This window comes from Pangasianodon hypophthalmus, chromosome 13 (genome assembly GCF_027358585.1).
Source record: "Pangasianodon hypophthalmus isolate fPanHyp1 chromosome 13, fPanHyp1.pri, whole genome shotgun sequence".
Taxonomy (NCBI): Eukaryota; Metazoa; Chordata; class Actinopteri; order Siluriformes; family Pangasiidae; genus Pangasianodon; species Pangasianodon hypophthalmus.
The window spans coordinates 16,950,550-16,978,222 of NC_069722.1; the positions used below are offsets into that span (position 1 = coordinate 16,950,550).

At 39.2% G+C, this 27,673-nt stretch overlaps 2 protein-coding genes across 3 annotated transcripts in view; one reads left to right on the forward strand and one right to left on the reverse strand.

Annotated features, from left to right (window-relative positions):
* Nucleotides 1-27,673, forward strand: part of LOC113528175 (mitochondrial import inner membrane translocase subunit tim16-like) — a 138,611-nt gene that overhangs the window by 76,345 nt on the left and 34,593 nt on the right. The gene's annotated exons all lie outside the window — the stretch shown is intronic.
* Nucleotides 946-22,666, reverse strand: vasnb (vasorin b). Its single transcript, XM_026917290.3, has 3 exons — nt 22,326-22,666; nt 15,817-15,918; nt 946-5,118 (listed from the first exon to the last, which is right to left on the reverse strand). The coding sequence occupies exon 3, from the start codon at nt 5,101-5,103 to the stop codon at nt 3,085-3,087; it is 2,019 nt and encodes a 672-aa protein (XP_026773091.3). The 5' UTR covers nt 5,104-5,118; nt 15,817-15,918; nt 22,326-22,666; the 3' UTR covers nt 946-3,084.

The following is a 27,673-nucleotide window of genomic DNA, read 5'->3' on the forward strand; positions in this document are numbered from 1 at the left end:
CCATCCACACACAGAGTAGCCAGTGTTCTAGGGGTTGAGGGATCTCCTGTGATTGATATGGTCGCATAACACATGTTGAACTCCAATCACTGCTTCATTCCTGCTCTCACTTTGTCTGTAGTTTTCATTACTACATGATGCTGTTGTCATTATTAACGTGTGTGTGTATATTCTTTGTTTAACATGGTTGTTCTCCTGCAAAACACCACTGGGCTGTTTTATGTGCTTGTGTTAATCTGTGTTTGAACAACAGCTTGCAGCTGGATTGTTGTTCTTTTGCCAATGCTAGAAGGAGATTTTGTGTGTATGTGTGAGGGCTTGTTTTTATATCTTGGTGGGGACCAGAATATCTGACAGTTACCACCTGGTGGGGACATTTGGTTTGTTCCCCAGGAGGGAAACTGCCTTTTCTTTACAAAAACTGCAGCTTTTAGCAGGTTTTCTTTTGTTAGATTTGGGTGTTAGTGGAAGGTCCTCACAAGAATAGTAAGACAAACATTTCTTTGTGTGTGTATGTGTTAAATTCCAGTAAGCACTCCAGCTAGTCTTCTACCTGTAAAATATCTGGGTGGTCAGTCACAGGCATGTGTGCAGTAACAAACAATATCAGATTGTTCTGTTTTGGTGGAGGGAGATGATTACAGTGAAATTTGTTTATTAGATTTGAAAATGGTATGTTTTCAATCACCTTCTCCTTTTTGCCTCAAGCTTTCTCCATAAAGCAAAAAACACAATACCTTCCTGTCTTGCTCTTAATCCTAAACAGGCTTGTAAAAGTAGGTACAGGGTGGTGCTTTTTACATTCTCTTACATGGCTGCCTGGTACCTCAGGGAAGTAGTTTTCAAACCGCTCTGCACCACAGCTTTGTCACCTCAGAAGATTCAGACATCCTTTCCTGCTCCACCCAAAATAGTAACAGTGACAAAACATAATAAATACAGATGTTGTTTTATAGATTTTTATTGGTATTTATTTGCATTTTTACACAGTGCTGTTGTACAAATATATACACTTTAAATGACCAGTACACAAATAAAGAGCTTCCCCAAAAAATAGGGAAAAACATAAACATGCATATTGAAAATATTTAGAAATATTTTCAATGTTTCTTACTGTTCACACTTGTTTTCCAGTTTCAATGTTTATACCCACTGACCAGCATAAATTTAAATGACATATCCATCTCAGTCAAATCCTCAATCTGAAACCATGTTCGCATGAGTGTATATTATTTCCAATGTTTAAATTGATCAAGTGAAGAGCTATTGGTTAAACATTAATACAGTTCCTCACTGAGGCAAACCAAAAAATTCGACACATCTTCCTTTCATCTAATTTTTTTGGTTGCAAGTAGTTTTAGAAAGGGATGATATGTGTCTATACTGTCTTTCCATCCAGAATCACCAGTCTCATTCAAGTAATATACTCAGTTACATTAAAATTAGGTACAATTAAGATATTTTGGTGGTTTCTGTGCTCTAACACACCTGTTCAACCTGCTAATTAACTAACAGGTTACATCATGAGCAGGAAAATAACTTGATAACTTGATTGTGGTGATTTAACAACTGTGGTGCCATTTACTTTTAGTTTTATTTATTTATATATTTTTTGTAACCCTTAAAAATGTTGTACTTGTTAACTAATGTCAGTCAACAGTTTCAATTTTACATTTTGTTGCTGACCAGGGTTGTGTTTTTAGCATAGAACTAGCAAATAGACAAAATGTGGTTAAGTAGCTTGCATGCTAATGACATGGGGACATTTAATGACATTCTAATGACATTCTAATGATGTAATTTGGGTCACATGGTTGTGTGTTTAAAGATATCTCCTGAGTCAATATAATAATATCATTTGAAAATAAGAGAAAAAAAAGCACAAAAGAACTTAATTTTCTTCTTACCATGATCCCCAGCAAATGATACAAGTTGTGCATGTGACTTATGGAATATTCCAAATATTTCATAGGGGTGAATGTGTTAGGTAACAGGCTTGAGTTTACACAAATAAAATGTACATTTTTCACAACCTAGTATAATGGGCGATTTGTGAAAAAGGTTCAAGCACGAGATGTTAAATGTATTTGCATATTAATGCAAACATAATATGATTTTTGAAGTTTTAATGATTATATTTCAAAGTGAAAACGCTATACCACTTTACCTATGTTAAAAATGGATTTTACCATTACTTTTTATACATATTTGTAAATGTACCATCAGTGGAACACAAATGACACCACAGTCATAGAATTATGCGGCTAATGTCCCTTTTTCTCTTTACCGTCCCTTTTTCTCTTTACCGTTACCGTTTTACCTTTTTCTCTTTACTCATTAGTGTAGTGAGATGAAAAGTATAAACAAATTTTTTATAAACAAACCTTTACACCTGTCTGATGCAGATAATAAAATTAATGCACTGATGGGGATTTGAGGAGAATGTTTATCTTTCTAAATTTAGTAACCCTTGTTTCTGGAGATCCACTTTGGGGGAAGGAGACTAAAATCTAGGCTCAAATATAAGAGGGGCTTTTGTTAGTTTCATGTCTACCCTGACTTTTAGCTACTTAAACTGTCTGACTGTCTTTGCAGAAACAATCCTTTGACTGACTTGTTGGTACAAGCATGTTTAAATCTTCTAAGATTTTGGGATTTTGTTGTCTGCTTTTTAGTCACAAGAGGTAAAGGAAGAAGAGCTTGTATTTATATACAGAAAACACACACTAACCAAACAGTAATATACATAAAAATGCATAAAAGTGTTGACTTCATATCTCACAATCAAAAGCAACACAATTATCAGTCTTTAAGTAACTAAAGAAGTCCTCATCTTCATTTTCGAGGTACAACTGCTCTTGAGTTCCACGTGTGGGCTTCTCAGCAAAATATTGCCTAAATGGTTCAACCATCAATTTCTGCTACATTTTTTGCCAAAAATACAATTTTTTTGGTTTTGATTGAAGACACTTAAACAGGCAGCATTTCCCTCAATCTGTGTCTTTTGTTTCTTCTGCTGAAACTGTGACAAGATACATAGAATTCAAGCTTTAGTTTGCTTTAAAATAGCCCCAAGTATCAAACTCAGGATGGCTTTACGGTGTTCATGTTGTTTGCAACACAGCAATCTTGTATGAGTGGCATCTCATAGTCCAAGTAATCTTTCTGCACTGCTGATTGAGAGGACATTATGTCTGGCTGCTTTTGGGGCAGTGCTCCATTGTCCAAACCTACTTTAACACCCTCCAATTCCAATTGTGATGGGTCACAATACAGGTTTAATTGTGCTCTTTTTTTTCTGTGCATGTAACAGGCTACACCAACAGCAACAGCCACCAGCACTAACAGGAGAAGAATAGCCAATGCTGGCACAAGCATTGTTGTAAGCTGTGGATCCTCTACTTGTGCACTGGTGTGCTGCTGGTTTAATGTCTGAGCCTCTGTGCATACACTGTCTACATCACTGGGCTCATCCAGTGGACTGGCACAGATGGAATATGTAGAATTAGGAAGCAGTCCACGCAGTGTGTAGCCTGGATAAGAGGCTGGAATGTTGAGTTGCTGTGGGCGTTTATCTGATCCTGAGAGGTTTCTATAAGTTAGTTTGACACCACGGATATATGGACGCCTCTCAATGTAGCGATAAAATTCCAGCAGTATAGATGAGCTTGTTACCGTTTGTGCAAAGATTTCAGACATCACACTGACTGTTGCTGTAGGGACATTTTCAGGTAGAGCCAAATCCTCCCTATTCTCACAATATTTCCCTGAAGTCCCATGAGGACAAGTGCACTCAAAGTGACCCTGATGATCCAGCCAACATGTACCTCCATTTAGGCAGATATTGGATGGACAGAAATTCATGTTCAGATCTGAGCCTGTGCTGCTGCTTGGGGAAGCTGGGACTGGAGGTAGAGGATGAATGTCTCTCTCTGAAGAAGTTTTATCGCTGGGTTTAAGAGGGGGAATGGCACGTGTCGTGCTATGCAAAGTGGAGATCAGAGGTGGGGCCAGCGTGGTGGTCTTAGCTGGACTGATAGTAGTCCTTGTAGGGCATCCAAAGTCATGATGTCGTAGCCTTTCAAGCACCTTTCCTGCATTTCGGGGTGGAAAATGACAGCGGGTCTCCTCTGTCCTTCCCAGCAATATCTGTTTATTACGCAGCCAGCTGGGAAACCAGGCCAGTGTGCAGAGGCAGTTAAAGGGATTCTCTGCAACAGTAAGTTTTTTCATGTGAGGGAAGAGCAGGGTCATATTATCAGGCAAGCTCTGCAGGCTGAGGTTGCTGATGTCCAAATCCTGAAGCTCAGTCAGGTTCTCAAAATGTTCCCACTTTAAAGGACCCATGGGATTGCCAGCTAAACTGAGTCTGACCAAGCCCCTTGCCTCCCACAGCACTCGAGGAAAAACCTTTAGTTGATTGTTAGAAATGTCCAGCTCATGCAGGTTCTTGAAGCTACCCAAGAGTTCCTGATTCAGGGTGCTCAGCCCTAATCCACCCAACTTAAGTGATTCTAATTTGGGTGTCTGAAGGTCAGCTGGCCCTGGTGAAGGGATTTTATTGAACCGCAGATCCAGTAGAAGCAGATGAGGCATTTTAAGAGCAGGTACTGTTGTCAGCTCATTTCTGTACAGCTTTAACTCAAGTAACTGCTCCAGACCATCAAAGGCTGCAGGGTGTATGTTCTTAATGCTGTTGCTGTGAAGATACAGCCTTTCCAGCAACTCCAGTCCAGCAAAACTCTCCTGAGAAATATGGGTGATTTGGTTAGATGAAAGATCCAGGTTACGTAAGGAAGATAGTGGCTCAAACACACGATCTGGCAGTTCATTCAGCTTGTTCTGACTTAGATCCAGCATCTCAAGCCTTTCCAACCTAATAAAATCTTCCTGGTCTAGGGTTTCAATGCCATTCTTGAAGACATACAGGTTTTTTGTTGATGCAGGTACATCAGAAGGCATGGTTGTGGCCTGGCGTGTATAACAGAGAATGGAGTCTGGACTTGAACAGGAACAGTCTTTTGGACAGTTACTGGCCAATGCCCAGGATGCCAACTGCAGATAGAGGAGCAGGGGTAGTAGTAGATGGAGGAAGGGCTTCATGGTGTTGCTGACACCCTAAAAAGAGAAACGCAAGATCATGTTAATGACCAAGTAATAAATAAATATTAGGATGCAATGTGACCCTTTAAAGCAATATGAAAACGGAAATGTACAATATGAAAAAGAACACTACATTATTTCAAAAAAGGTTCCTCAATGGTTCTTTAGATAGGCTTCTTTCATAAAGGGATTTTACATTACCCTCTCTTATACAGAAACACTTTCTTTTCCATTCCTCCATAACACTACTCCACATTTTGTACTTGAGACTTCTCTGAAGATAAATTGTTGTTTTGGCAAATTGTCATACAAAAACCAACTGAACTGACTCCTACTCACTAAAAAACTAAAATCTGGCATGTTTTAAGACATGTAAAGCAGCATGATGTGTATTTCATATTTTTACAGTAACTATTGTTCTTTTCTAATTTTAGAGATTGAAACAGATTAGTACATTTCCAGAGTAACAAAACAACCCTTGCTGATGAACGACAAACAATCTCTCAGAAAAACAAAACAGTCAATATTCATCACACAAAAATGCAAGAACAGGAGCCATCTGTGTATCAACCACTGGATCTAGATGAACAGATTAGTACTTGAGGGAAGGAGAATAAAGTGATAGTCCGAGGGGGCAAATAGAGAACTGGGAGAGATTGATGAAGGAAAGGCTTATAAAACTGTATTAAGGAAGCTGTATATCATCCTCTTGTAGAAAATTAGTCACAAGTGTTAGTGGCCTTGAAAAGAGGGGAGGAGACCTCATTTTTCTTCTTCTTTCTCTCTCAGGGTTGGTATGGACAGTGTGTGGGGGGGGGGGGGGGGGGGGGGGGGTGTATATATTTCAGGTTCATGTTAAGGTGAAATTCTTAGTTTTATTAGACAGTACTGAGAGAGAGGGATGTTATTTTCCTCCTTTTGAAACTTAGCCATAAAAAAATAGCCTGACATCGAAATTATTCAACATTTTATCATTTAAGAAGAGAGGGCATGTACAGGGAAATTGTGTGCAAATAGGTATTAATAAATTATAATGTGGTCAGTTTGAAGCATCCACCTGTGGGTTCATTAAAATTCATCCTTGTAGCTTAAGATTATACCTGGATTTTAGTAGGAGAGTAAACTGATTTTCTCCCAGAGTGCTGTCAGTGTACCATCTGTTCTGGGGTGACTCAATAAAAGGAGCTAACACAGGAGCTAGAACACACACACACATGGCTATAAAGGAACAATGAGTGAAAATGTCCGGCTTTCCACTATGTCTTTATTTATTTATTTATTTTTTATAACTTGTGCATCTCAACCTTGAAGTCTTTAAGTCATTTTGTTATTCAAATCAAGTTATTTCTGTAAAGCTGCTTTTTGACAAACTCCATTGTTAAAAGTGCTATAGAAATAGAATAGAATTGAACTGAATTTTGCAGAATCTGCACATATAATAAATTGTAGCTTTATAACAAAAATGGTATATTTTGTTATATGGTCAGCACAAAGTATCCACTTGCTATCCAACTTACTCTGAGGCTGACAGATCAAACATTTAGAACTCTGTTCACGCTTTGTGAATGGAGTTAAAGTTACCTTTGTTTCCAAGATATGATAAACTCATGTTATTTATGTCTTCACTACTATTAGCCTCGCTGCTGGAGGTTACCTGAGGAGAAGTTTCATGAGTCATATTCTGAAACACAAGTTGGACTGCAGTCATGAATCATACCTTAACTGGCAGGAAGGAAGCTCAAAAGATACAGAGCAGGTTTCTGCAATTTGGCTGTACTGCCTAAAAGCAGGTTAGGTTGCAGTTCAACAAAATACTTGGATGACTGCCATGCTGTTACAGCCAATAAAAAGGCTTCTGGTGGCTACAATGCACTGTTTCTGTCTGCTTGCCTGTTCTTATTTAAAGATGCTTCATCTCAGGAGTAAAAGAAATGCCTGAAATATCGAGACTTGGCAGAAGATCAAATAAGCACAACAGGGTCTGAGGGAGACCCAGTTCAAAGGGGTATGATAGACAGTAAGTCTTGTTGACTCTTGTAAGATTTTTTTTTTACTCATATTGTCAGTATTTTCAGAAAGAGAAACTGCTGATGTTTTGTGAAGAGCAGAAGGCCTAATTAATATTTTTATTGTTTTTGCTACTGGAAACCCCATTTAGACATGGCAGATAACACAAGAAGTAAAACAATTTGCCATGGTCAGTTAGTTTCAGAGGTCAAGGGTCATTGTTGTCCCATGGTGTTTGACTTTCTGAGTACTGTGGGAATGTACTCAACTGAATTAATTTGACTGTTTCTTTAAAGAGCCAACTAGCTTCTTGAACAGAAATGCAGAATGATACTTATAGGAGCTGTTTCACAGGCACAAAGTTATTTAGAATTCAAACATGATTTAAAACAAATTTAAAAGACAAAAGGAGAAGTTTAGAGAGTGGAGACAGCGAAAGAGATAGTAAATACTAAAATAAAAAATAAATACTTTCCTTTTAATTTAAAAATATTTCAAATATTATGAACTGTTAGTAACATTGCCTGGTCTTTTTCCATTCTTCAGCTCTCTGGTCTGAGCCTTTGCCCCCTGTAGCCTGAGATTTCTGTTCTTGGCTGACAGGAGTTGAACCTGAACAAAGTTTTCTAAAAGCTTTTCTGCTCAGCATGGGTATACAGAGTGGTTATTTGATTTAACATACACTTCCTGTCTCAAACCAGTTTGGCCCTTCTCCTCTGACCTCTTTCATCAACAAGTAGATTCCACCCATAGAACTACCAATCACTGGATGTTTTTTGTTTTGAGAATGTTGTGTGTGAAAATGCCAGGAGATCAGCAGTTTCTGACCAACAACCATGCCACGTCAAAGTCACTGAAATCACAGTTTTTTTCCTCCATTCTGATGTTTGATGTGAACTTTAACTGAAGCTGTTGACCTGTGTCTGCATGATATCATATATTCTGCTGCTTCCACATGATTGGATAATGGTCAGTGTGTCATGTGTAGCTTCCTATTATATTCACAATGTTAGAGTACAAGTAAAAAAGGTGAGAAAATGCTTAAAGATAAGCCACAGTTCTAAAAGTTCAGTGCAAAGGTACAGTGTAAGTAACAACACTCTATAATAGCCCAGATGGAATGATTCAGGACAGACTTGAAAAAAAAAAGATCATTTTTCAGCTTAACTTTTCCCGGTTACATTTCTGGTTGTCTATGCACCTTGTGTTTTTGTCTTATTTAATTCAAACCAGCACTAGAATAGGAGGTTCTCTAAAAGCTAGGCTAATTCCTGATAACCCGCTGCATCTCTCTGCTGTCTGTATCTCCACTCTTCTCCTTCTGGCAGCCAGTCTTATCAGAAAGAAAATGAGAACAACCTCTTGTGGATTACCTCAAAGCTCTCCACATAACTTGAGTGCTGAGTGACTTCTGACTGCAAGGGCTTTAACTTAAGTGCCTAGACGTTGTTGAGGGGACGGAGAAAGGGTTTCATTCAAGGTGGCTCAAGGTGGTCTGTCTCCCAGTCATATGTTTTTTTTTGTGGGTGCAGCAGCTGAGTTTGAAGACCATCTCTTAATAACACTTTCTTATAAGAGCAGTAGGAGCATTTCAGACCAGCTTCAGGTTTTTAGCAGGCTAATGATTTACTAAGGCAAGAGATTACCTGAATTTATTCTCTGTTCATCACTGGGCTGTTGATAGAACATCTGACTCTCTGTACAAATTTGACCATATCATTAGAAGAAATCGATTCACCACAGAAACTAACTTATTGTTTTTTTTTTTTAAACCCTGCTTCTTAATGACACATGAATATTCTTACAAAATCCTGTAACCAGAGATGCATGTGATGTGTACAAAAGAAAGAAAGCCAGAGATGAACTGTGAAAAGAACTTTTCTCTCCCTTTGGCTTCCTTTTCAAAACCTGGAGTCAAAAGAAAAAACAAGAGTGAATAAATGAAGTTAGTGAGAGGAAGGAAAAGCTTTGTCAGCAAAGAGGTAGCCAAGAGCAGGAACTGGAAGAGCAAAGCGGTGCACAGACGTTAGAGCTTCACAGGACCCACATTAAGAGAACTTGCAGTCAGAACAAAGCCCAGGCACTCAGAGTAGGAGGTAGAGGCAATTGATGGTTTGCATTGTGTAATGTGGGAGAAGAAGAAGACTTTTCATGCACACACTAATGCAAGCCTTTTTGTAGGAGTGAGCGAACAGAGTGCACTCCATATTATGAGGGCCTTTGTCAGCAGCTTCATGGGCTCCCCAGAGAAGAATGGCTGCACTTATGTAGAACATGTTAAAATGAAAACCAGAGCATACCTTCATTCTGTGCTGCATTCTTGACTGTTCACACTCCTACTCACACAGGTTATACATCATTATAGTAGTAAAGAAACACTGCAGCCATGTGAAGAGGAGCTGAGACGCATCTGTGTGATGTCCATGTGTGATGGAATATCAGACCATCTTCATTCCCCAGGAACTTGAAATGCACTTAAATCAGGAACCATTCAAGCCCACTCCCATCCCATAGGATCACAGTTGGACCCCTTTACCCACAATCCATCACCACTGCCACTATCCATCAACAGAAGCATAAACAATAGATCAGGAGGAAAGAAGAGAAAAGATCAAAAAAGAGAATGTAAAGCAGAAGCAGAGGAATCTCTTGCTGACAGCAAACCATGTCAGATATGTACACTATGAAACTCTGGAATGAATGTTATGTTGAGTTTGTTTTATTACTGCAAAATATGTGGGGGAGTATTTAATGTTGTTCACGGTTGAAAATACCTTACTTTAAAAGTTTACATTTTATTTTTGCTTCTCGCTTAAATGGAAATTTTATCAGTTGGATATCAATGCTAATATGCATCTCAGAACTGCATTGTAGGTGTTGCGGGTGTTGAAGTGAAGGAGAAACCATACTTCAACAAAGTGCTGGGTAAACTCTGAGAAAATTAAGGACAGCCACAAGAAAAGACACATCAAGCACACTGTTTTTAAGTGACTGATCATGGGAAGATAGCAGAAGCTGGCTGTTTTCAAACTTAAATTCAGTTCTGTGCTCCTTCCAAAGCCACACCCCAAAACACATGCCTAGAGTATAGCTGCAACTGATTAAAAGGTTTCAGGTTGGATGGATGCTCAAAACTGTCTCAACATAGTAGCAGTGACTGCTAAAGCTCCAGTAGTGCATTTGTAACTGAATGGGAATCTAATGGCCACCATTGCCGCAAAGCTTTGAGTGTGTTTAGTTGTCTAAGAGCCCATCTCAGGTCAGGCATGTTTGTTGCTTTGTCGAGAGCCAAAACCCATCTCATCTTTTGTTTGACCCGTGCCTGGCTGACATCACAGAGATAGCAGAGTCGTATTTGCCACAGGTAAACAGGTAGGATTTCAGAGGCAGGTGCTTTGAGCGTGTTACTTCTTCCAGGGTACACTGCAACCCGACACCACCAGCATGAGTGTGTCTGTGCCAAACCAGGCTCCTGGGCCCTGTACTCACCCCACTAATGGCAAGGGGATAGGTATGGCAGTTGAGTGGAGCGGAAAAGAAAGGCTGTAGTTTGTCTATTTCCTTTGGCTTGTGCCAGGGGGATTAGAGAAGGCCAAATGTTACACCTGTGGACAGTCAGACAGCAGATACACACACACTTGTTGCTGGTACTGTGTCCCCCATCAGTATGGACTTATCTATAATCTTTTGTAATGAAGAGAGCTCAGACAGAGCGGCTGCAAGGAACCTTTTCTAGCACAAAGCTCTGCTGTTGGCTGCGTCTCACCCTCTCGCATGTCAGTCAACACAGAGATACTTCATTTAGATTACCTCCTCATATGATGCCCTTTGTAAGCCTACAGCCATAATGCCAATATTGTTCTCTGTGTGACTCACCCCAAGCTGTTCCAGAGAGTTTAACAGCGTCCTTTAACAACTTCACCACATGTTGAAGTAAGTTAACATTGTTTTGCATTAGATCCAAGATCAGTAGGATTCTGGGTCATAGGTTATTCATTCTGGGACTGAGACAGACTTTATGGGTGGGTTTTCTTTTGTGACTAGTTCCTCTCAAGGTTTCTTCCACATGTCATCTCTGGGAGTTTTTCCTTGCCACTGTCTCTAACTTACACATTAGAGATGTAAATCTACATCTGAATTTCTGTAAAGCTGTGCTGTGACAATGTCCACTGTGGTTGATTTGTCTTAGATCCCTCACTAGGTAACTGGGAACAGGATGTAGATGATGTCTGTTGCTTTTTTCCTCAGAACTAAAGTTACATTTAGAGATTTTGGCAGAAGTTAGCTAAAGCTAGCTGTTTTAAAACTCAAAGTCCAAACCAATATAGCCTTCAGCCTTCCCTTCACAGTCACTCCTCCAAAAGACATCCACAGATACTGCCTAGGTTAAAAGTCTAAATGCTAGTGAAAGATTGAAAACTTTCTGAACTGACAGGCATTGTGATTGACGGGCAACAAGAGACGTCTCCTTGTGCTGATTGGTTGAGTTTCTGGAATGTGTGGAGAAATATTTAGTTCATCTAATGACTAAAAGTTACAATAAAAAGTAGTGCAGTGTGGTGCTACTTTCACAGCTGCTCCAGCAGTGGGGGCTTCAAAACAAGTCGGAAAACCAGAGGAACGGCCAAATGGCCAGTAAATAAATGTAAGTATAAAGGATGACGTAATGGCCAAGGGTACTTAGAATTTCAGTTTTTACTCGGTGGAGTCAAGCTGCTTCATCTGTGTGGTCATTTACTGTTAGAGCAATAAATGATGTGTGTCGCGTATCAACTGGCTCTATCTGTTCTGGCATTCAGGCGTGTGGAGAAACGCAGTGTTCAGCCCTCATTCTTATCACTCATTTCACCTTTCATTCTCTGGAATGATTGCTACTAATGATGCATCTGTGCAGATGCATGTCAATAGTTTATAAATTTATATTATAAATTATATAACATACAGAACATACCTTTCCTTTACCAGATTTTCTGTCTGAACATACCTACAAACACAAACACACATAAATACAGTCTCTTCTTGCAAAAAGGCAAGAATGAAAGGAATCCAAAAATGAACAAGCCTGTCATAACATCTCTTTCTTTAGTCTTAGTGACAGCTGGTCTGTTGCCAGGGTCTTCTTTGTGTCCTGTCAGTGTCCTGCGTGTCTGCTTCAACCAAGCTGGAAAAACATACTGAACACACCATGTCACATGGAATTACCACAGCACATTGAGCATGGACAAAGTAGCTAACATCTGATAAGTTGGGCTATCACTAAAAGCTATACTCTTGAATTTCACTAGCAATCTTCATTTTGTTGTGCAGTGAGGTGGACATACATTTGTGTACACACAGTGAATACAATTCAGATGTTACTTAAAGACAGGTATCTTGGATGTATGGAAAGTTCAGTCCACACCTCAGACTTTCTTTAGAAATCCCTTTGCATAAGCCTGTCCAACCTTTTAAAAGATTTTTAAGGAACGTTCCTCTTCACAGTCACAGCTTTGAGATAAATAAGAGCTACACAGATATTCCCTAAAATCTAGCTTGCTAACACACTTCTTTAACTCCTGTCCTCGTTAATTCTGCCAGTGAATGATTAACTATGAGGTAGAGAACAAGTTTGTGAGGACAGAAAAGGGTGAAGGACAGAAGCCATTGTTCTTAGTTCTGCCATATCACTGGTTCTTGTCAAGTGCATCAACCTCTCCTCCCTGGCCTTTGGAAACCCTCCCATTCTATTATTCACTCCTGAACTCTACATGCCATCAGCATGATGCCTTTACCATAACCCATGAACCAATATAAGTATTCTGAAACTTTGAGCTCAAAGTAGGCATGTTGAAAGTGCTAACTGCATGTATAGACTTACAACTGGGCTGCTTTTCTGTTTGATTTTATGTCCAAGTTCTTGATTTTATGTTCTGGTTTTGACTCTGATTCTCATTTTAAGTGCAGATTGTTGAAAGCTTTTGCAACATGGTATATTCCCTTGTTGATTACTGTATCATTCTTGTTGATTACTTTATGAGTAACAGACCATTTGTAAGATACCTGTTTCACTGGTTTTTTTTTATGCCATGAGGCATTTTCTATAAACCCCACACTCACACAAATAACGCTATGGAATCAAATGAAAGATAAACAGCACAACATGATCCTTTTTACAAGTGTTGTGTACTTTAAAGCACTTGTTTATTGTTGGTCATGAGCCAAGTCCCCACAGGCCCCCATCAAGCCTGCTTCCGGCTGTAGAGCACTGACAGCACCACAAGGCTCTGTTGCACTATTGTCATTCACCTGACTGAAACCCAAAAAATGGCATGAAAAAAACATAAACAGTTTGTACACTGTTAAGACCCTAAATCTAGAACCCTAAGGGGCTATTCATTTTGCACCTCTGGGGTGACCCCAAGCAGGGGTTTAAAATTTTTGCAGACAGGGACCCCTTTAACTGTAAAATATATTCCACCAACCACTTCAGCACAGATTCATTTTATGGACATGATCCAATATGGACATAATTTAAATCTTAGCCTCATTATTTAAGAGTAATCAAATTTACCTGTTTATTGGAACCGTAGAGCTTTTTATCTTTGAAGTTTACACTTATACAACACATTTGGTTAAAGTTGACATTATTCATAGGCCTGCTTTTTGAGCTAATGAGGTTTGGATTTAACATTAAAGCAACCGGTCAAACAGGCTAATAACTATAAAGGTTAATAACTGTAAGAGCTCAATAATAAATATAATAACTTTGATAATGATGGGTTGTGATTTTTCACCACTATAACAAAATAATAAAACCATAGACCCCTGGGATTCCCAATACACCACTTTGAGAACCAAGACCCTAAAGGTTCCATGTTGAATCATACATCAGAGATAGCTGTAGTAGTGAAGTTGTAGTTAGTAGAAGTAGTGGTAGTTATAGTAGGAAGTAGCGAAAAACCCTTAACTATACAAGGAACCTCTGTGCATTTCAAGCATACACATATCTACTAGACAGTGGTGAGCAACACATGAAGTGCTGCATACAGTCTGCCTACTCAGTCTCTCAACACACACCCTCACCATGTTAAACAGCATGGCACATTTAATTTGGACCAGTCCCTCGAGCCTTCATGCCTATTATGAACAGGCAGAGATTGGTTGTTGTGAAGTTTTGAACTAAATGCTGCTCAGAATTGTCTGTGTTCTTGTGCAGGCAGGGGAGGAGAGCACATGTCCTACTGTCACATTGTCAGTGCATGACCCAGCAAGCCCAAAGACACTTTAACACTTAACGCACTTCAACCAAAGAGAGAGCTAAAGAAAATAAACTTCACTGGGTTCCACTGACATGACCAAATCTGCTAACTGAAAGATGCATGTGGCTGTGTGTGGCTGTGTTTGTTTAGCCAAAGTAAATCTTGTAAAGCATGATGCTACATACGACTTTAGACAGAGGTGTTTACGAAAGGTCACATCCATATTGAAGGTCTTGCTCCATGCTCAACCTAAATAACAGAACGTAGAACATAGATGCTACCTCTGAAGCCTCACTGAGCAAATAGCCCACATGCTAACATGAAGTATATATATATATATATATATATATATATATATATATATATGTATATGCGTGTGTGTGTGTGTGTGTGTGTGTGTGTGTGTGTATGTGTGCACTTAAGTGTGTGAATACACTCTAAGGCTTAGCCTAAAACAAACATGAGCAGGATGTCACTCTGAGTTGTATTTTAAGGCAGGGCTTCTGCAGCTTTGATGTTAAAAGCTAAACCTAAGGTTTGCTAAGCTTAAGCTTCAAGAGACACAGACTGTCCATATACAACGACACAAATTTATTACTGCCTGCACCAGGGGCTACATTCCTATAAATACGTGTGCGTGTGTGTGTCTTTGTTAGATACACCCTCTATAACTGCATTATATGGTCTTCGCTTTCTTTTTCACCTGCTGGTCTGTTGTGTCAGTTAAAGGGCTTGGAAGAGTCATTGGGCAATTAGTGTGTTTAGTGTTGTGTGTTCTGGCTTGAGGCTGTGGTCTGCTGCCTCCTGGCTGAGAATCGTGAGGAAGCATTATTCCTTAGCTTTACGGCCCTTGTAAGACCTGAGGTAATACAACAGTGGACTTCACAAGCACATCCACACAGACTACCACAGGTGTAGCAGCATGCCTGACCAGGCCATTAAACAATCCCTTGCACATCTCACTGTTACACCAAGGCACCAGTGACTATTGCTTTTTTTACACACACATACAGGCATTGTATTTTCACTGCTGATGCCTGCGCTGCTGCACTATAAACTGTTAAATCCTCCATCATCATGTTCTTTCACAACATGTATTAATCACTTCTCCCAGGCACTCTCCATTCTCCCCGATAGTCACATATGTGACACATTCTGCTTCATTTAACTCTTTTTAATCTGTTTTACCAGATCCCAGTCACATTTGCAAGAGCCTTATTGAGACAGGATGTGTTGTGGTTTTTACACAAGCGACTAAAAACCAGTTGTGTGGTTCTGCATAAGTTTTAATCACAATTCCTAAAATTTAAAAGGCACAGCAAGTTCTTCGTTTGTACAACACTTTGCAAAGGTTGCCTCTCAGGTACACAGTAGCACTGATTGAATCAAACGAGTTTATCTTCTCCAGAGATACCCTTTATTGCTTAAATTACTACTGAGGTTCATGTAAAAAAAAAAAAAAACTCACCAGGGTATATGAATCTGTTTCTCTTCCCGTCTTTCTTCCCTCTCTCTCTCGTCACTTGTTCTCCCAGAGGCCCGCTGCTTTTCTTTAAGTCCTCTGCTGCCTCTGGAAGAGAAAGAGGAAAGCGGTGGTTAATAAGAGACCAGCATGTGTGTATGTGTGTCTCAGTCATTGTTGAAGATGTGACAACATTCATACAGGCCTGCTGTGTGTGATTTTTGTTTACCCTCTCTCTATAATAAATCTATAATAAATAAAACTCTCTATAATTATTTACCCTTTCTCCATAATAAACCATGTGATGGCAAAGCAGATATGAGAAGTAACAGGAGTATTTGCTAAAACTATATTTTTTATTTTATAAGGAACACAGCAGCATGAAAATCTGTTTTTTTTTTTTTAGTAGTTTTAAATTCGGTGCTCATATGATTTTTTTTTTCTGTTGGAACAGCTATGGTGATAAAATTTAGTTTCAGTTTGCATCTTTAAATCTTTAAGCATTTATATGTAATTGTGTAAAGGAGGAAGTGAGATTCCAAAGAATTCAGGGGAACAGTCGAGTGTTTTGGCTGCCAACAAATATTACGTTACACACAAAGACAAACAAGTACACACAGCATTCAGCCTGGCATGAAAGGTGACAGTTTTCTGATCTGTCAACACCTTGTGTGAGTGTGTGTGGTGTGTTGCTGTCAAATTCCTGCATAGCATACTTGAGAATTATATGTCAGAGAAGGTAACAATGTCTACTTTGAGGTAGTTGGTGTGTGTGTCTGCATGTGCGTGCGTGTGTGTGCTGTTTCTGTAATGCCTACGGCAGTTCAGACACTGAGTAAGTTGACACATATGCACAGAGTAACGTATGTGGAGTAATTAGAAAACAGAGACAACAGCTACAATAAAGCGTGTCCTCATTCGAAGCCCAGAAGGATAGCATACACATGCGCGCACACACACACACTGTTTTTATGTCTTTTTTTGGAATCTAAAATGTACCAACGTAGATTCATCAAATATTTCTCAAAAAGCATTCATGCTTACATGCGTTCTTATTCCCTAGCAGAAATGCCACACAGAGAATTTGTTTTTAATATCTAAAGCATTGACTCTTCAGACCCTGTGTAACAATTACAATTGCTGAAACCACTTCTGGAGGTGAGAGACACATTTTAACCAGATGTTATACAAGTGTCAATGTGTCTGTTTCTCCAAGCCACATCTGACACCAAAACTTCCCAACACATTACATCATAATCCATGACTATCATTAAGGAGATTAAAATCAGCATGCAAAAATGCAGATTTTGCTGATGCTGCCTTTTTTTTGAAAACAAGGAAAAGCACGGGAAGCTAGAATGTAATAGATTGATTTGCATATTAATGCATGATACAGCAATCAGATATTAATCTGGCTAACCAGAGACATTTGACTACATGTGTAAATGCATGTTGTTAATTTCTTATCAGGATACAAGACACATGAGGTGTAAATGGTGTTGCTATTCACCTGTACAAGTGCAATATTTCACTCCAGTTTTAATGTAGGTGTTTGGTATGGTTGGTATGGGTGGAAATTTTTTGGAGATATTTATCTATTATTTATTTACTATTAATAGACATTTTAAACCTTGCTGTCATTTACAAGCACATTATTTGATAATAGCTGTATTCTAGTATAACATGACCTTCACATGTGCAAATCCTGAAACTAGTTTTCTAATCACACCTCTTACTAAAATACACTCCAAACTTGTAAAACAACTTACACAAAAATTCTATCCTAGGCTTGACAGATATATAGGCTGCATGTAGTGCAGCTCTTGTGCTCTTCCTCTTTCTCTTGCTCCCTCTCTGCACCGGACACGATGGGCTGAGAATACACATTTTTTGCTGATCTGGGACCTGTGAGTTTTGGGTTGTGAGTTGGTTTTGTATCAGTGTTAACTCATTAAACTCTCAGCTTACTTTTAATTTTTTCATGAATTATGAATTCAGCAATAAGGACAGCTGTGTACGTGTGGACATTCCTTACTCTCCTGGGAGTTTATAGGGTTAAAGTGTGCCACTCAAAAGCTGGGATTGTTCTCTCTGATTCATACCCTGTTGTTCAGAGCTCATCTGCTGACAAGATGTCCAAATGAAAGACAAACACAGCTCCTGAGCCTGTCCTGCTGAAGATGCCTCACAAAAACCATGGAAAAGTAGTAAAAAATCACAGACAATACCATAGTCTTTTACTTGTACTTTTACTGAGGAAAAATAAAAATAAAACTCTTATGTTTTCACTGATGTGTATTTTAAGTAAGTAATTAATTAATTATTTTAACTAATTAAAATTCTTCAATTATTGCATGACCCTAAAAATCACAATCAGGGATTTGTAAAACTTTTGTACAATGAATCAAATTACAGGGTTTTTCATATGTCAGTGTATACAAAAATCTATATTAGAGATATTATATAATATGCCAGTAGCTGCTTGTTATACTAATAGCTTAACCTAGGCTCACACACCTTTAGTCCTAGAAAATTAATCTATGCATTGTGCAGAATAAACACATAAACACACTCACACACAGCTCTCCTAAAGTGTGTGTATGTGTGTGTGTGAGAGAACGAGAGAGAGAGAGAGAGAGAGCAATGTTCATCAGAGCAACGCACACACATATTCTGTCTTCTTGCATCCAAACCAGGTGTATGACATTATCAAAAAGAAAACTCAAGCTAGTTCTCACTTATCTTCTAATCAGTTTTTGAGTGAAGTTAAAGTGTTTCTCTTGCTGACTTGTTTGAATTTGCATTAGTCATTAACTGTGGCTGGTTAAGCATTTGACCTTGTGTGGAGTTCAAGGCTGTGGTCAAACATGGCTCTGAGTGTGTTTCTGAGCGGCTGCGTATTTGCACTGGTGCTGTTCTTTGCCTCCTCTGTTTCAGGCCTCATTTCCCCAATTACAGTTCAGTCGGGAGGTAATTACAATCTTTAGATTAAAAGTCGTTTCTCTTGTTTTACTGCTTGGCTGAAACGCTGCAATTTTGTGGTGGCTTTCAGAGATGCGTTTACTCCCTCTGCCCTCTTTCTTTCTCTCTCTCTGTTTCTTCCAAGGAAAAAATATTGGACAAAGTAGCAATTTTCTGATTTTTGTCATATTCATAGTGCTCCAAATGGGGAATGAGACAGCAGTCAAATGGCTGAAGTTTACATAGTCTGTTGGAGATGAAAGAAGATGAAACGGGAAACAGGAATGTTTTAGGGTTTGTGAAGCTTGTGGCCATGGCATAAAGCACCTGCATGTGTTCATTTACTCAGGATTTTTGATGTGGTTCATCTCAATGCATCATTTGGGCCTATTTATCAAACTCTGCTTTAGTTTGCCTTGGCAGGGATGAAGCTTTAATTTGCCAAAACACTGCTTACTGACCATGGCTTATTGAATGTTTGAAATCATGAGTTTATATAATCAGACCTCAGAAAGCAAAGCTACAGTGAGATTTGGACACCTGGAGAAAGACCTGATCAAATTAAAAGGCTATCATAAAGGCTTTTGATCTCACCATGGCTCACAACAACTTACTATATTATTTAAAAACATGTTCAAGAGGTATTGTCAAAGCAGTTTTACAGAAATCAGGATGTAGATTTAGGCCCCTAATGAGGTGACAAAAACTCCCTCAGATGACGTGAAGGAGAAACCTTGTTCCAGACTCAAAATAGACCCCAACCTCTTCTGGGTGACACCGAATAGTGAGATTATAAATATGTAACAAGCGTATGTGATGTATGGATGGTCTTTAGTTCTGATGCTCTTGGACTATTTCTTGGAAAGATTAAAACACAAACACTCATTTTTCTGCACCAGTGGCTCTTCCTGTCTACCTACTGTCTGACTTTTTACCCTCTCCCATCTGTGCCTAACCCTCTAATCCCTCTGTTGAGAAGTGGTGGCACAGACCACACAACTCAGTATTAAAAAGGAAAGTGAGCAGGCCTGTGCATGTATCTCTATCAGAAAAATAAAAACAAAATAAATAAATGATTTCTTACTACTGAATTGGCAAGGCTTTGTTTTTTCAGGTTCTACTGAACTGGGCAGCATAGTTTGCCAGAGCAAGCATACTGATGGACCAAACAACACAATGAGCCATTTTAAGAAGAGAGAACAGAGATGCACTGGCTGTATTTAGAAGGCAGACATTTCACAGCTACTCTCTAGGTGTCACTTGAGAAGAAAAGACAGACAGGGCACAGGTCTATAACACAGCCTTTTAAGATCATCCTGTTGCTTTGGCAAGGTCTTTGTGTGTGTGTGTGTGTGTGTGTGTGTGTGTGTGTGTGTGTGTGTGTTTGAACAGTCTGTTTAGCAGAAACTCCGGCTGCTGTTCTGCAGTTTGAGTGATGGTGTTTGGACAGGGTAGTGGAGGAATACCAGGGGGATGTTATTCTGACACTACATCTACTGCAAAGAAACCTGGCAGTTAAAGCTTTGTGTGCCACATGCATAACTCTGTACATTCTTCACGACTCCTCTTTATGTTTGATAAAATGTAGTTTGGTATTCATAAATCTGGCAACGGTGCTGTTAAATGTTGCTTTACATTTCTATGTGTGGTGTTTATTCAGTGGAGGTCTGTGTGAGGTTAAAGTGCAGCTGAGTGACAAAAGAGTTTATGTTGTCTTTTTTTTAACAGTGCGCACTTGACTGACTACAGCACTGAGTCATAGTGGAGGCTGATAATTAGTGATTTAGGGTTAATCTATGAAGGTGTGCCTTAGTTAATTTGCTTGGTATGTCCACATCAAACCAGGGTGTACAAAGTAAATACTCCAGTACCTGATTTTTGAATGTCCTCCAAATTTTATTTTTTTTTATCTCTCTTCAACCTTAAGGTGCTACTCATTGGCACAAAAAGTCAACATATAAACATAAGAATAGGCCTTTATAGAGCTGAAGGACTATTTCACTCTCCACTTAACACCAAATGCCATGCACCAGCTCTAGTTCAAATCTTTCAGGAGCAGGATTTTGCATATGCACTGTTAGAATGCATTTAATAGCTAGCTATCTGCACAAGAATTCAATTTGCTTTGAAAAGGTTAATGCTGCATCAGTATAATGGTGCTCTGAGGACAGAGCAGAAGTCTTGCCTTCTTTATTTGTTTGTCTTAATTATACTTTTATATTCTTGTTACTGTTATACTACTAAATCTTAAATAGAGCTAATTAAGCTGAAATATAGTTCTCAAAATTTGTCATGTAAATTTCAGTTGAGAAAGTTTGACACCAGGCCATGCACTCTCAGAAAAACAGTTGTCAAACTGTACTTTTCCTTGTCGCTAGGGTGGTACCATCAAGAGTACATCTTTTGTACCTTTAGTGTGTATCTTTTACCTGGGAAGGTGCATGTGGTGTACTTTTAATTAGCTTTTGGAGTAAAGCTTTAAAGGTAAGTCAGTGGTCCATAAGGTCCAATTACATACCTTGAATTATTTTAAATGTATAAAGATACATCCTAGAGACAATGTACAAAAGTTTGTACCACCCCATTGACAAGGAAAATACATTTTAGTACCTTTATGTCTGAGTGTTCAAATGCAGTAGGTTATGAATGTAAATGGTCATGTCAATCGTGTAAATAGAATATAGAATAAAATATGATATCACAAAAATATGACGCAAATACAATAAAAGCCCACCAACAATGTCAAGTCTGGTTTAACAAAACTTTAACACAATGTGACCGTTCTTATCTCCAGAGAGACAAGTCCCCACAGCTTTGTTTAGTTTAGAATTCAGATAAGAGAGAAGGGGGGTTTAATATGCATTAAACCCAGCTCTGAGAAACAGAAAAGAAACTGGGTCTGAAAATTCTGAAATAATTAAAGTTAATCTCCTTTCCACTATGTGTGACTGAACAGATTACCTTGAGCTCCCCTTTTCAGTCTAATCCTGCTACTGAATTGTTTGCTGAGCTTCTGGCAGACAGAAATACTGCTGTAACTGGTCAGAAGAGCACATGACCCGTGTTTATCTCGGTGTGTGCTGAAGAATAACTCAGTACAGCAGTGCTGGGGTTAAGACTCAGATTTGATGTGTTACTGTGCGCTGTGATGTCCTGCGCTCACACTCTCACTGGGACAGTTTGGGACACTCTCAACTTTCTATTTCGTCCACAGGAACTACAGCAGAGTGTCCCTGAGGCGGACTGAGAGCACTAAACACTGCCGCTGCAAGGCTTTAGAGAGGCAGGACACGTCTAAAGCTCCTGCTACTTTTAATTTGCTTGTTATAAATTTAGATTTTATCATTCTTCATATGTTGTTAATATGTAAAGAACATCCTCCAGAGGTCCAAAGACTTTTTATATTCCTAGTTTTATTTACGGCTTATTCTGACATGTAGCACAATTCTGCGCTTAGCCTCTAGCTTAGCCTTCTGAGAAAAAGAGCATAAAATGATTTTTTTTCTTTCATATTAATTATCTTTTTTTTGTTTAAAAAGTCCAAGACGACTCACCGAGCGCATTAATGTAACATTCTGCTTTGAACTTGCCCACAATCTTCCAAGCAGTGTTCAGTCACTTATCAGGAAGAAAATCCTTTCAGCCGCGCTCAGATAAAATCCTGTGAACTTGACGCTCGCTTAACTTTACCGTTTATAAACCGGGACGGTGGCTTCGCTCGCGCGCGCAGCTGTCCGCGTCTGTGCAGCGAGTGTACGGCTCGCGCCTCAGCCCGCTTACAACAAACAGGTTTACCGGCGAGTAGGCGGGGTCAGTGGTGGCGAGTGGGCGTGGTTAGCATAGCCACACGTCCGCGAGCGCACACACTGAAGCTGCGCCGCTTGTTTGGATTTGCGTGGCGTTAACTCGCTGAACCGGTACATACAAGCATGCAGAGACACAATGCTTCTGAACACAAATCTCCACGCTTCTTACTTCACGCTCCATGTTGATTACGTTACGTAACCAAATCGAAGAATGCATTTCAAATGCAGAAAACACACCCACACACACACACACACACACACACGAGAGAGGGAGAGAGAAGCTCATTGAATTTACTTAATTCAGATGCGTACATAGGTTCCACGTGCATGAATTGAGTTACATGAATAGAATTTCTTTTCGTATATCTTTTAAAAACCCTGAATTAAAAGAAACTGAGGATGGAGCCCAGGTCGCTGACATTCCTCAACAGCCACAGTACAGCGGCGCGATTCTGCTGCACACGTGTTTATCACGTTCATTTCATACTATAGCTCTAGTTCCCGTCAGTGACAACATCCTCGCGAGATTTCAGAATGTAATCGGTTTACGTTACTACATCAATTCATCACACTCACTCTACATATTTCAGTCTATTAATTAGAAACTTGTTTAAACTGACTTTAGTATAAGCAACGAAATAACGTTTTGGTGAGAAACGTAATATTTCTATGTAAATTATACATAACATATTCTATTAAATCTGCCTGACCACATATTCCATCTTTTTGCAGTGTATCCTGCTGCCAGGTTCACATAGTGTTTGTAGGCTGCAGGAAAAATAGTAGCTGTGGCTTATCTGCTCTTCAGAATAGGAATCTTCTCTACATGTGATGATTGCTCATTATATCAGGTTTGTTAAAGGGTTAAACTTAGTTTGACATTTCTGTCTGCAGTATGAAAACATCATGTCAACACCTGGATCTATACTGATGAGCCATATTGTTTGTCAGACAGGTATTTGGAAGAATTTATGTGTGTTACATATATATATATATATATATATATATATATATATATATATATATATATATGTGTGTGTGTGTGTGTGTGTATGTATGCATCTGTAATACATTACACTAGGAACAGAGTAGTAATGTCATGCATGTTACGTGTGAGCCAGGCACAGCACCATACTCCGTGCTGCAGCTGAACCGTATGATTTCACAGAAAATAAATCCTCTTTCTGAAAGTCATCACAAGGCAGTTGCTCCTCAGATCTCTCACTCACCATCTTCTCTGTCTTACCCTTTTCCCGGTGTCCCTCTTTTTTGTATTTTCTCTCTTTCTCTTTTATCTCTCTCACTGTCTGTCAGTCTCTCTATTCTCCTTTTTCTCCCATCCTTACATGTCTGTTTCTCTCCCCGTGTCCCTCTGCCACCCCTCTCATGTCTCTTACCTGTCTGAGGAGTAGATGAACACATAATGTCATGCTGACAGTTTCCAATTGCATAAACATTTTCATTGCACTTGTGTTAAAGACTTGTTGAATTGTAGATAAGGGGTGCTGCATCAAAGACATGGGGGAGTTTAGTGACAGGCTGTTTTGGAAAGAAAGGTGTACAGCAATTGACATGCACCTCCTGGCACAGACCAGAGGTGCTTTTCTGATTAATCACCACTGGCTTTGTGTGTGTGTGTGTGTGTGTGTGTTTGTGCACATATGCTTGTATACATGTGTATATACACTTAATACCTTGGAATTAAAACACTGACTTCGCTCTCTCACACAGCGGCTCTACATATGCATGTCCTCCTCCACGCACTGATTTCTTTGTTCTGTTTATAAGAAGTTTTGTAGTGAGAAAATAATTCCATCTTCCCTTGTTTCAGAGCAGCCTGTGTGTATAAGTGTGTTTGGCAGGGGTTAGATGGTCTTATAAACCGCTGTCCGCTGGGTAAATTAGCGAGTGTAATAGCTCTGCTTAGTGTGTCTTCAACACACTGCCCTGCTTAATCATTAGAGCCCTGTAAAAGATGGCGCAACGGAATTTGAACACAATGTTGCCAAGAGGAGGCCGTAAATTATTAAAGAAATTATTATTTCTCTTTCTTTCTTTCTTTCTTTCTTTCTTTCTTTCTTTCTTTCTGGTTTAATCTGTAAGTCAGTGTTTTAATACACAGATGCTTATACTGACACACATACACACAATAATGCTCACTCACACTCACTCTGATGTAGTGAGTTAGGATTTATAGAATGTGATGATGGAGTTTACATCTGCCCTTTTGACTGGTGGCTGGATTTCTTACACTTAGAGCAGTGAGACAGATATGAAGTAGCTGTTAATAAACCCAGAGATACACAGAGTGTCAAAGACATGTAACATCTACACTTCTGACTGATCACATCGCATGTCTCTTCACAGGACATCACACATGCCATTTGATTGTTTTGGCAGAAGCTTATTTGGCTTAAGAGATGCTCTTATATATAATGTAGATATCCCCCCTCCCCCACGCTCTTTCTATCTCTGCAAGCCAGTTTACGCACCAGTAGGGGGCAACATTGAAAGTCCATCATGCCCTAATGGTACAATATAGCCACTTTTGAGCCATGTCACGCATTGTATTTGATCAAATAGTCTTTTACTGCCATTGTGAATTAAAGCCCCTCTGCTCTGTACTCTCTACACTGTTGAACTGATTCTGAACCTGTTGTGTTGTCTTCGATGAGAGCTCCTGCTGCTCTGTGTCTGATGACTTGTGATTATTTGCTGCAGAAACAAGTGGAAAATTAAACTCTACTTATTTGTGAGTGGCGAGGCTGCCTGGGTAGTGACCTTTACTAAGCCTGACTCTGAAGCTGTTTTTATTCATTCTTCTACGGTTTCTATTTGCCCTGTTCCCACCATCACCCATGGCTTCATAATCACCTACAGCCCAGAGGGTTCTGGTTGTCTTCATTTCTTCAACTAACTAACTAAATAAATAAAAACTAAATAATAACTAAAATGCTGAAAGGGTCAGATGCAAGTACATTTAGGAGTTTAATTTCACTACTTACAAATGAGTCATGAAACTAATAAAAAAAAAAATTCCAGTGCTACACCCATGTATGTATAAAATTATAAACTGCATGTAAGCTTACATTGAAGCCACACAGCAGTTCTGTGCTTCTTTCGATGTTAGGAACTCATTGTGGATACATTTGAAACTTCAGTTTTATTTGTATAGCACTGCAGTAGATATGGTCACAGAGCAGCGTCCAGTAATCCAGATATAGTTTTAGATCCCTAAGGAGCAACGCAGAGATGACAGTGGCAAGAAAATAACGTCCTGAGATTACATGAGGGAAAAACCTTTAGAGGAACCAGGGTAACAGGGTGTTCTGGGTAACACCGGAGAGTGGGATCATAAATCATTACAGTATACAGGCGTAGACGAGTAAAAACAAACAGAACTGTTGAAAGGATGTGCTAATGCTGCATTCAACTAGAGGTCATAACTCATAATTCCCAAACTTCAACCATGAAAAAACAAAGAAAATGCCTCCTCAACTTGGAATTTACTCTACTCAGGAAGAGGGATGGTTTCCTCATCTTGGAGTTCCTTCCAGCAAGTGACATCAAAAACTTTGGGGGAGGCACACATATGGGTGTGAAGGTCAGGTGTCCACAAACGTTTTGCCAAATATATTGTATTAAATTGTTAAATCTATAACACTGACTATACAGTTTGCTGTTTTGAGGAGGAAAATATACATCACTCATCACAGTTAGCTGGCCAGCTTGTTGCTCACAAAAGATGAACCTGGAGGCGTAAATGGTTTCCCCCCACTTTGTAGCTCGAATGCACTGAGACTGAAATGACGTCATTCCAAGCTCTGACTTCCCTGTTCCAAGGTAATTTGAAAGCATCAATATTGTAAGAGTCCTTAGATGAGCACAGAACAGTCTGAACCTGACAAAAAAATTCATTAGCTGAAACAAAATAAACTGATAAACTCAAAATAAACTCATCTGACTGCTGAGACCACTGGTCCAGATTATTTTATGGGAACAATTTCATAACTTTTGGCCTATGTTTTTAAGACACAAGTCTTAATGCTCATTTCTGATTTTCACTCTATTCCTGCTATTTCTATCATGATTGTTCATTTGTTTTTTTTCAGTGACCTATGACCTATTATGTTATTAATGTGAATAGATCTCTGCCAAGAAAGCATACATTTTTAAATTAATAATGTCACATATATCAAGGGCAAAAATGACTAGCAGCACAAGCCTTCATCACCAAACTTATTTTCTCTAGATGTCAGCTGATAAGCTAAAAAGAATCCAGAGACATAGCTTTTGCCACTACTTTATTTTTTTTTAAGCTAGTGGCTTCAGACACCCTGGATGATGATGGCAGGTATATGTGAATGTACACTGAAGTGTAAACATGAATTCCTATCTGATAGTTCACACTGCAGTGGCATGAATACATAGCGGATATCCAGCCTAGGTATTTCACAGTTCTCTGTTTGGCATAGCCCACACACTCATACGCATATGGACACATGCCACTCAGTCTTATCATCTACCATCTCAGCATGGGCCTGTCACTGGGCCGCAGCCGACACTGTATGTAGAAAGTACACATGAGCAACAGGCAGAAAACCATCACTCTACCCAATCTGCAGCCATATTAACATAATGTCTTTCAGAGACACTGGTTTTATTTTAATTTGTTACACTTCTGTAGGTGGTTAAAGTAATTTACTGATTGACTATCACTAAACCATATATAGTATAAATTTCTTAACAGAGTCAACACTGGTAATCACTGTAGCGGTGGCCGGCATGTTCAGGTGGCTTGGTTTCGGTGAATTTTCCAAACAGCTTCACCTCCATGTTTTTTGCCTTTATGACATTTGAGCATTCAAAACCCTCTTTGGAAGGTCAAGCATTAGGGGTATGCTTAGCACTGTTTAGCTGCAGAAACACATCTGTCAATGGAAATACCTCACAAAGATAAAACTCAACGTGTGTGTGTGTGTGTGTGTGTGTGTCTGACAGAAGTTTAATGTGGTTGCTTACTGTTAAGACTTAAGGGCAACAGCATTACACAGTATGTGTGTGTCAGTGGGAACTGTGAAGTACCCAAACACACA

Coding starts and splice junctions, on each gene's coding strand:
- vasnb (XM_026917290.3), bottom strand. CDS start 5,103: ATGAAGCCCTTCCTCCATCTACTACTACCCCTGCTCCTCTATCTGCAG.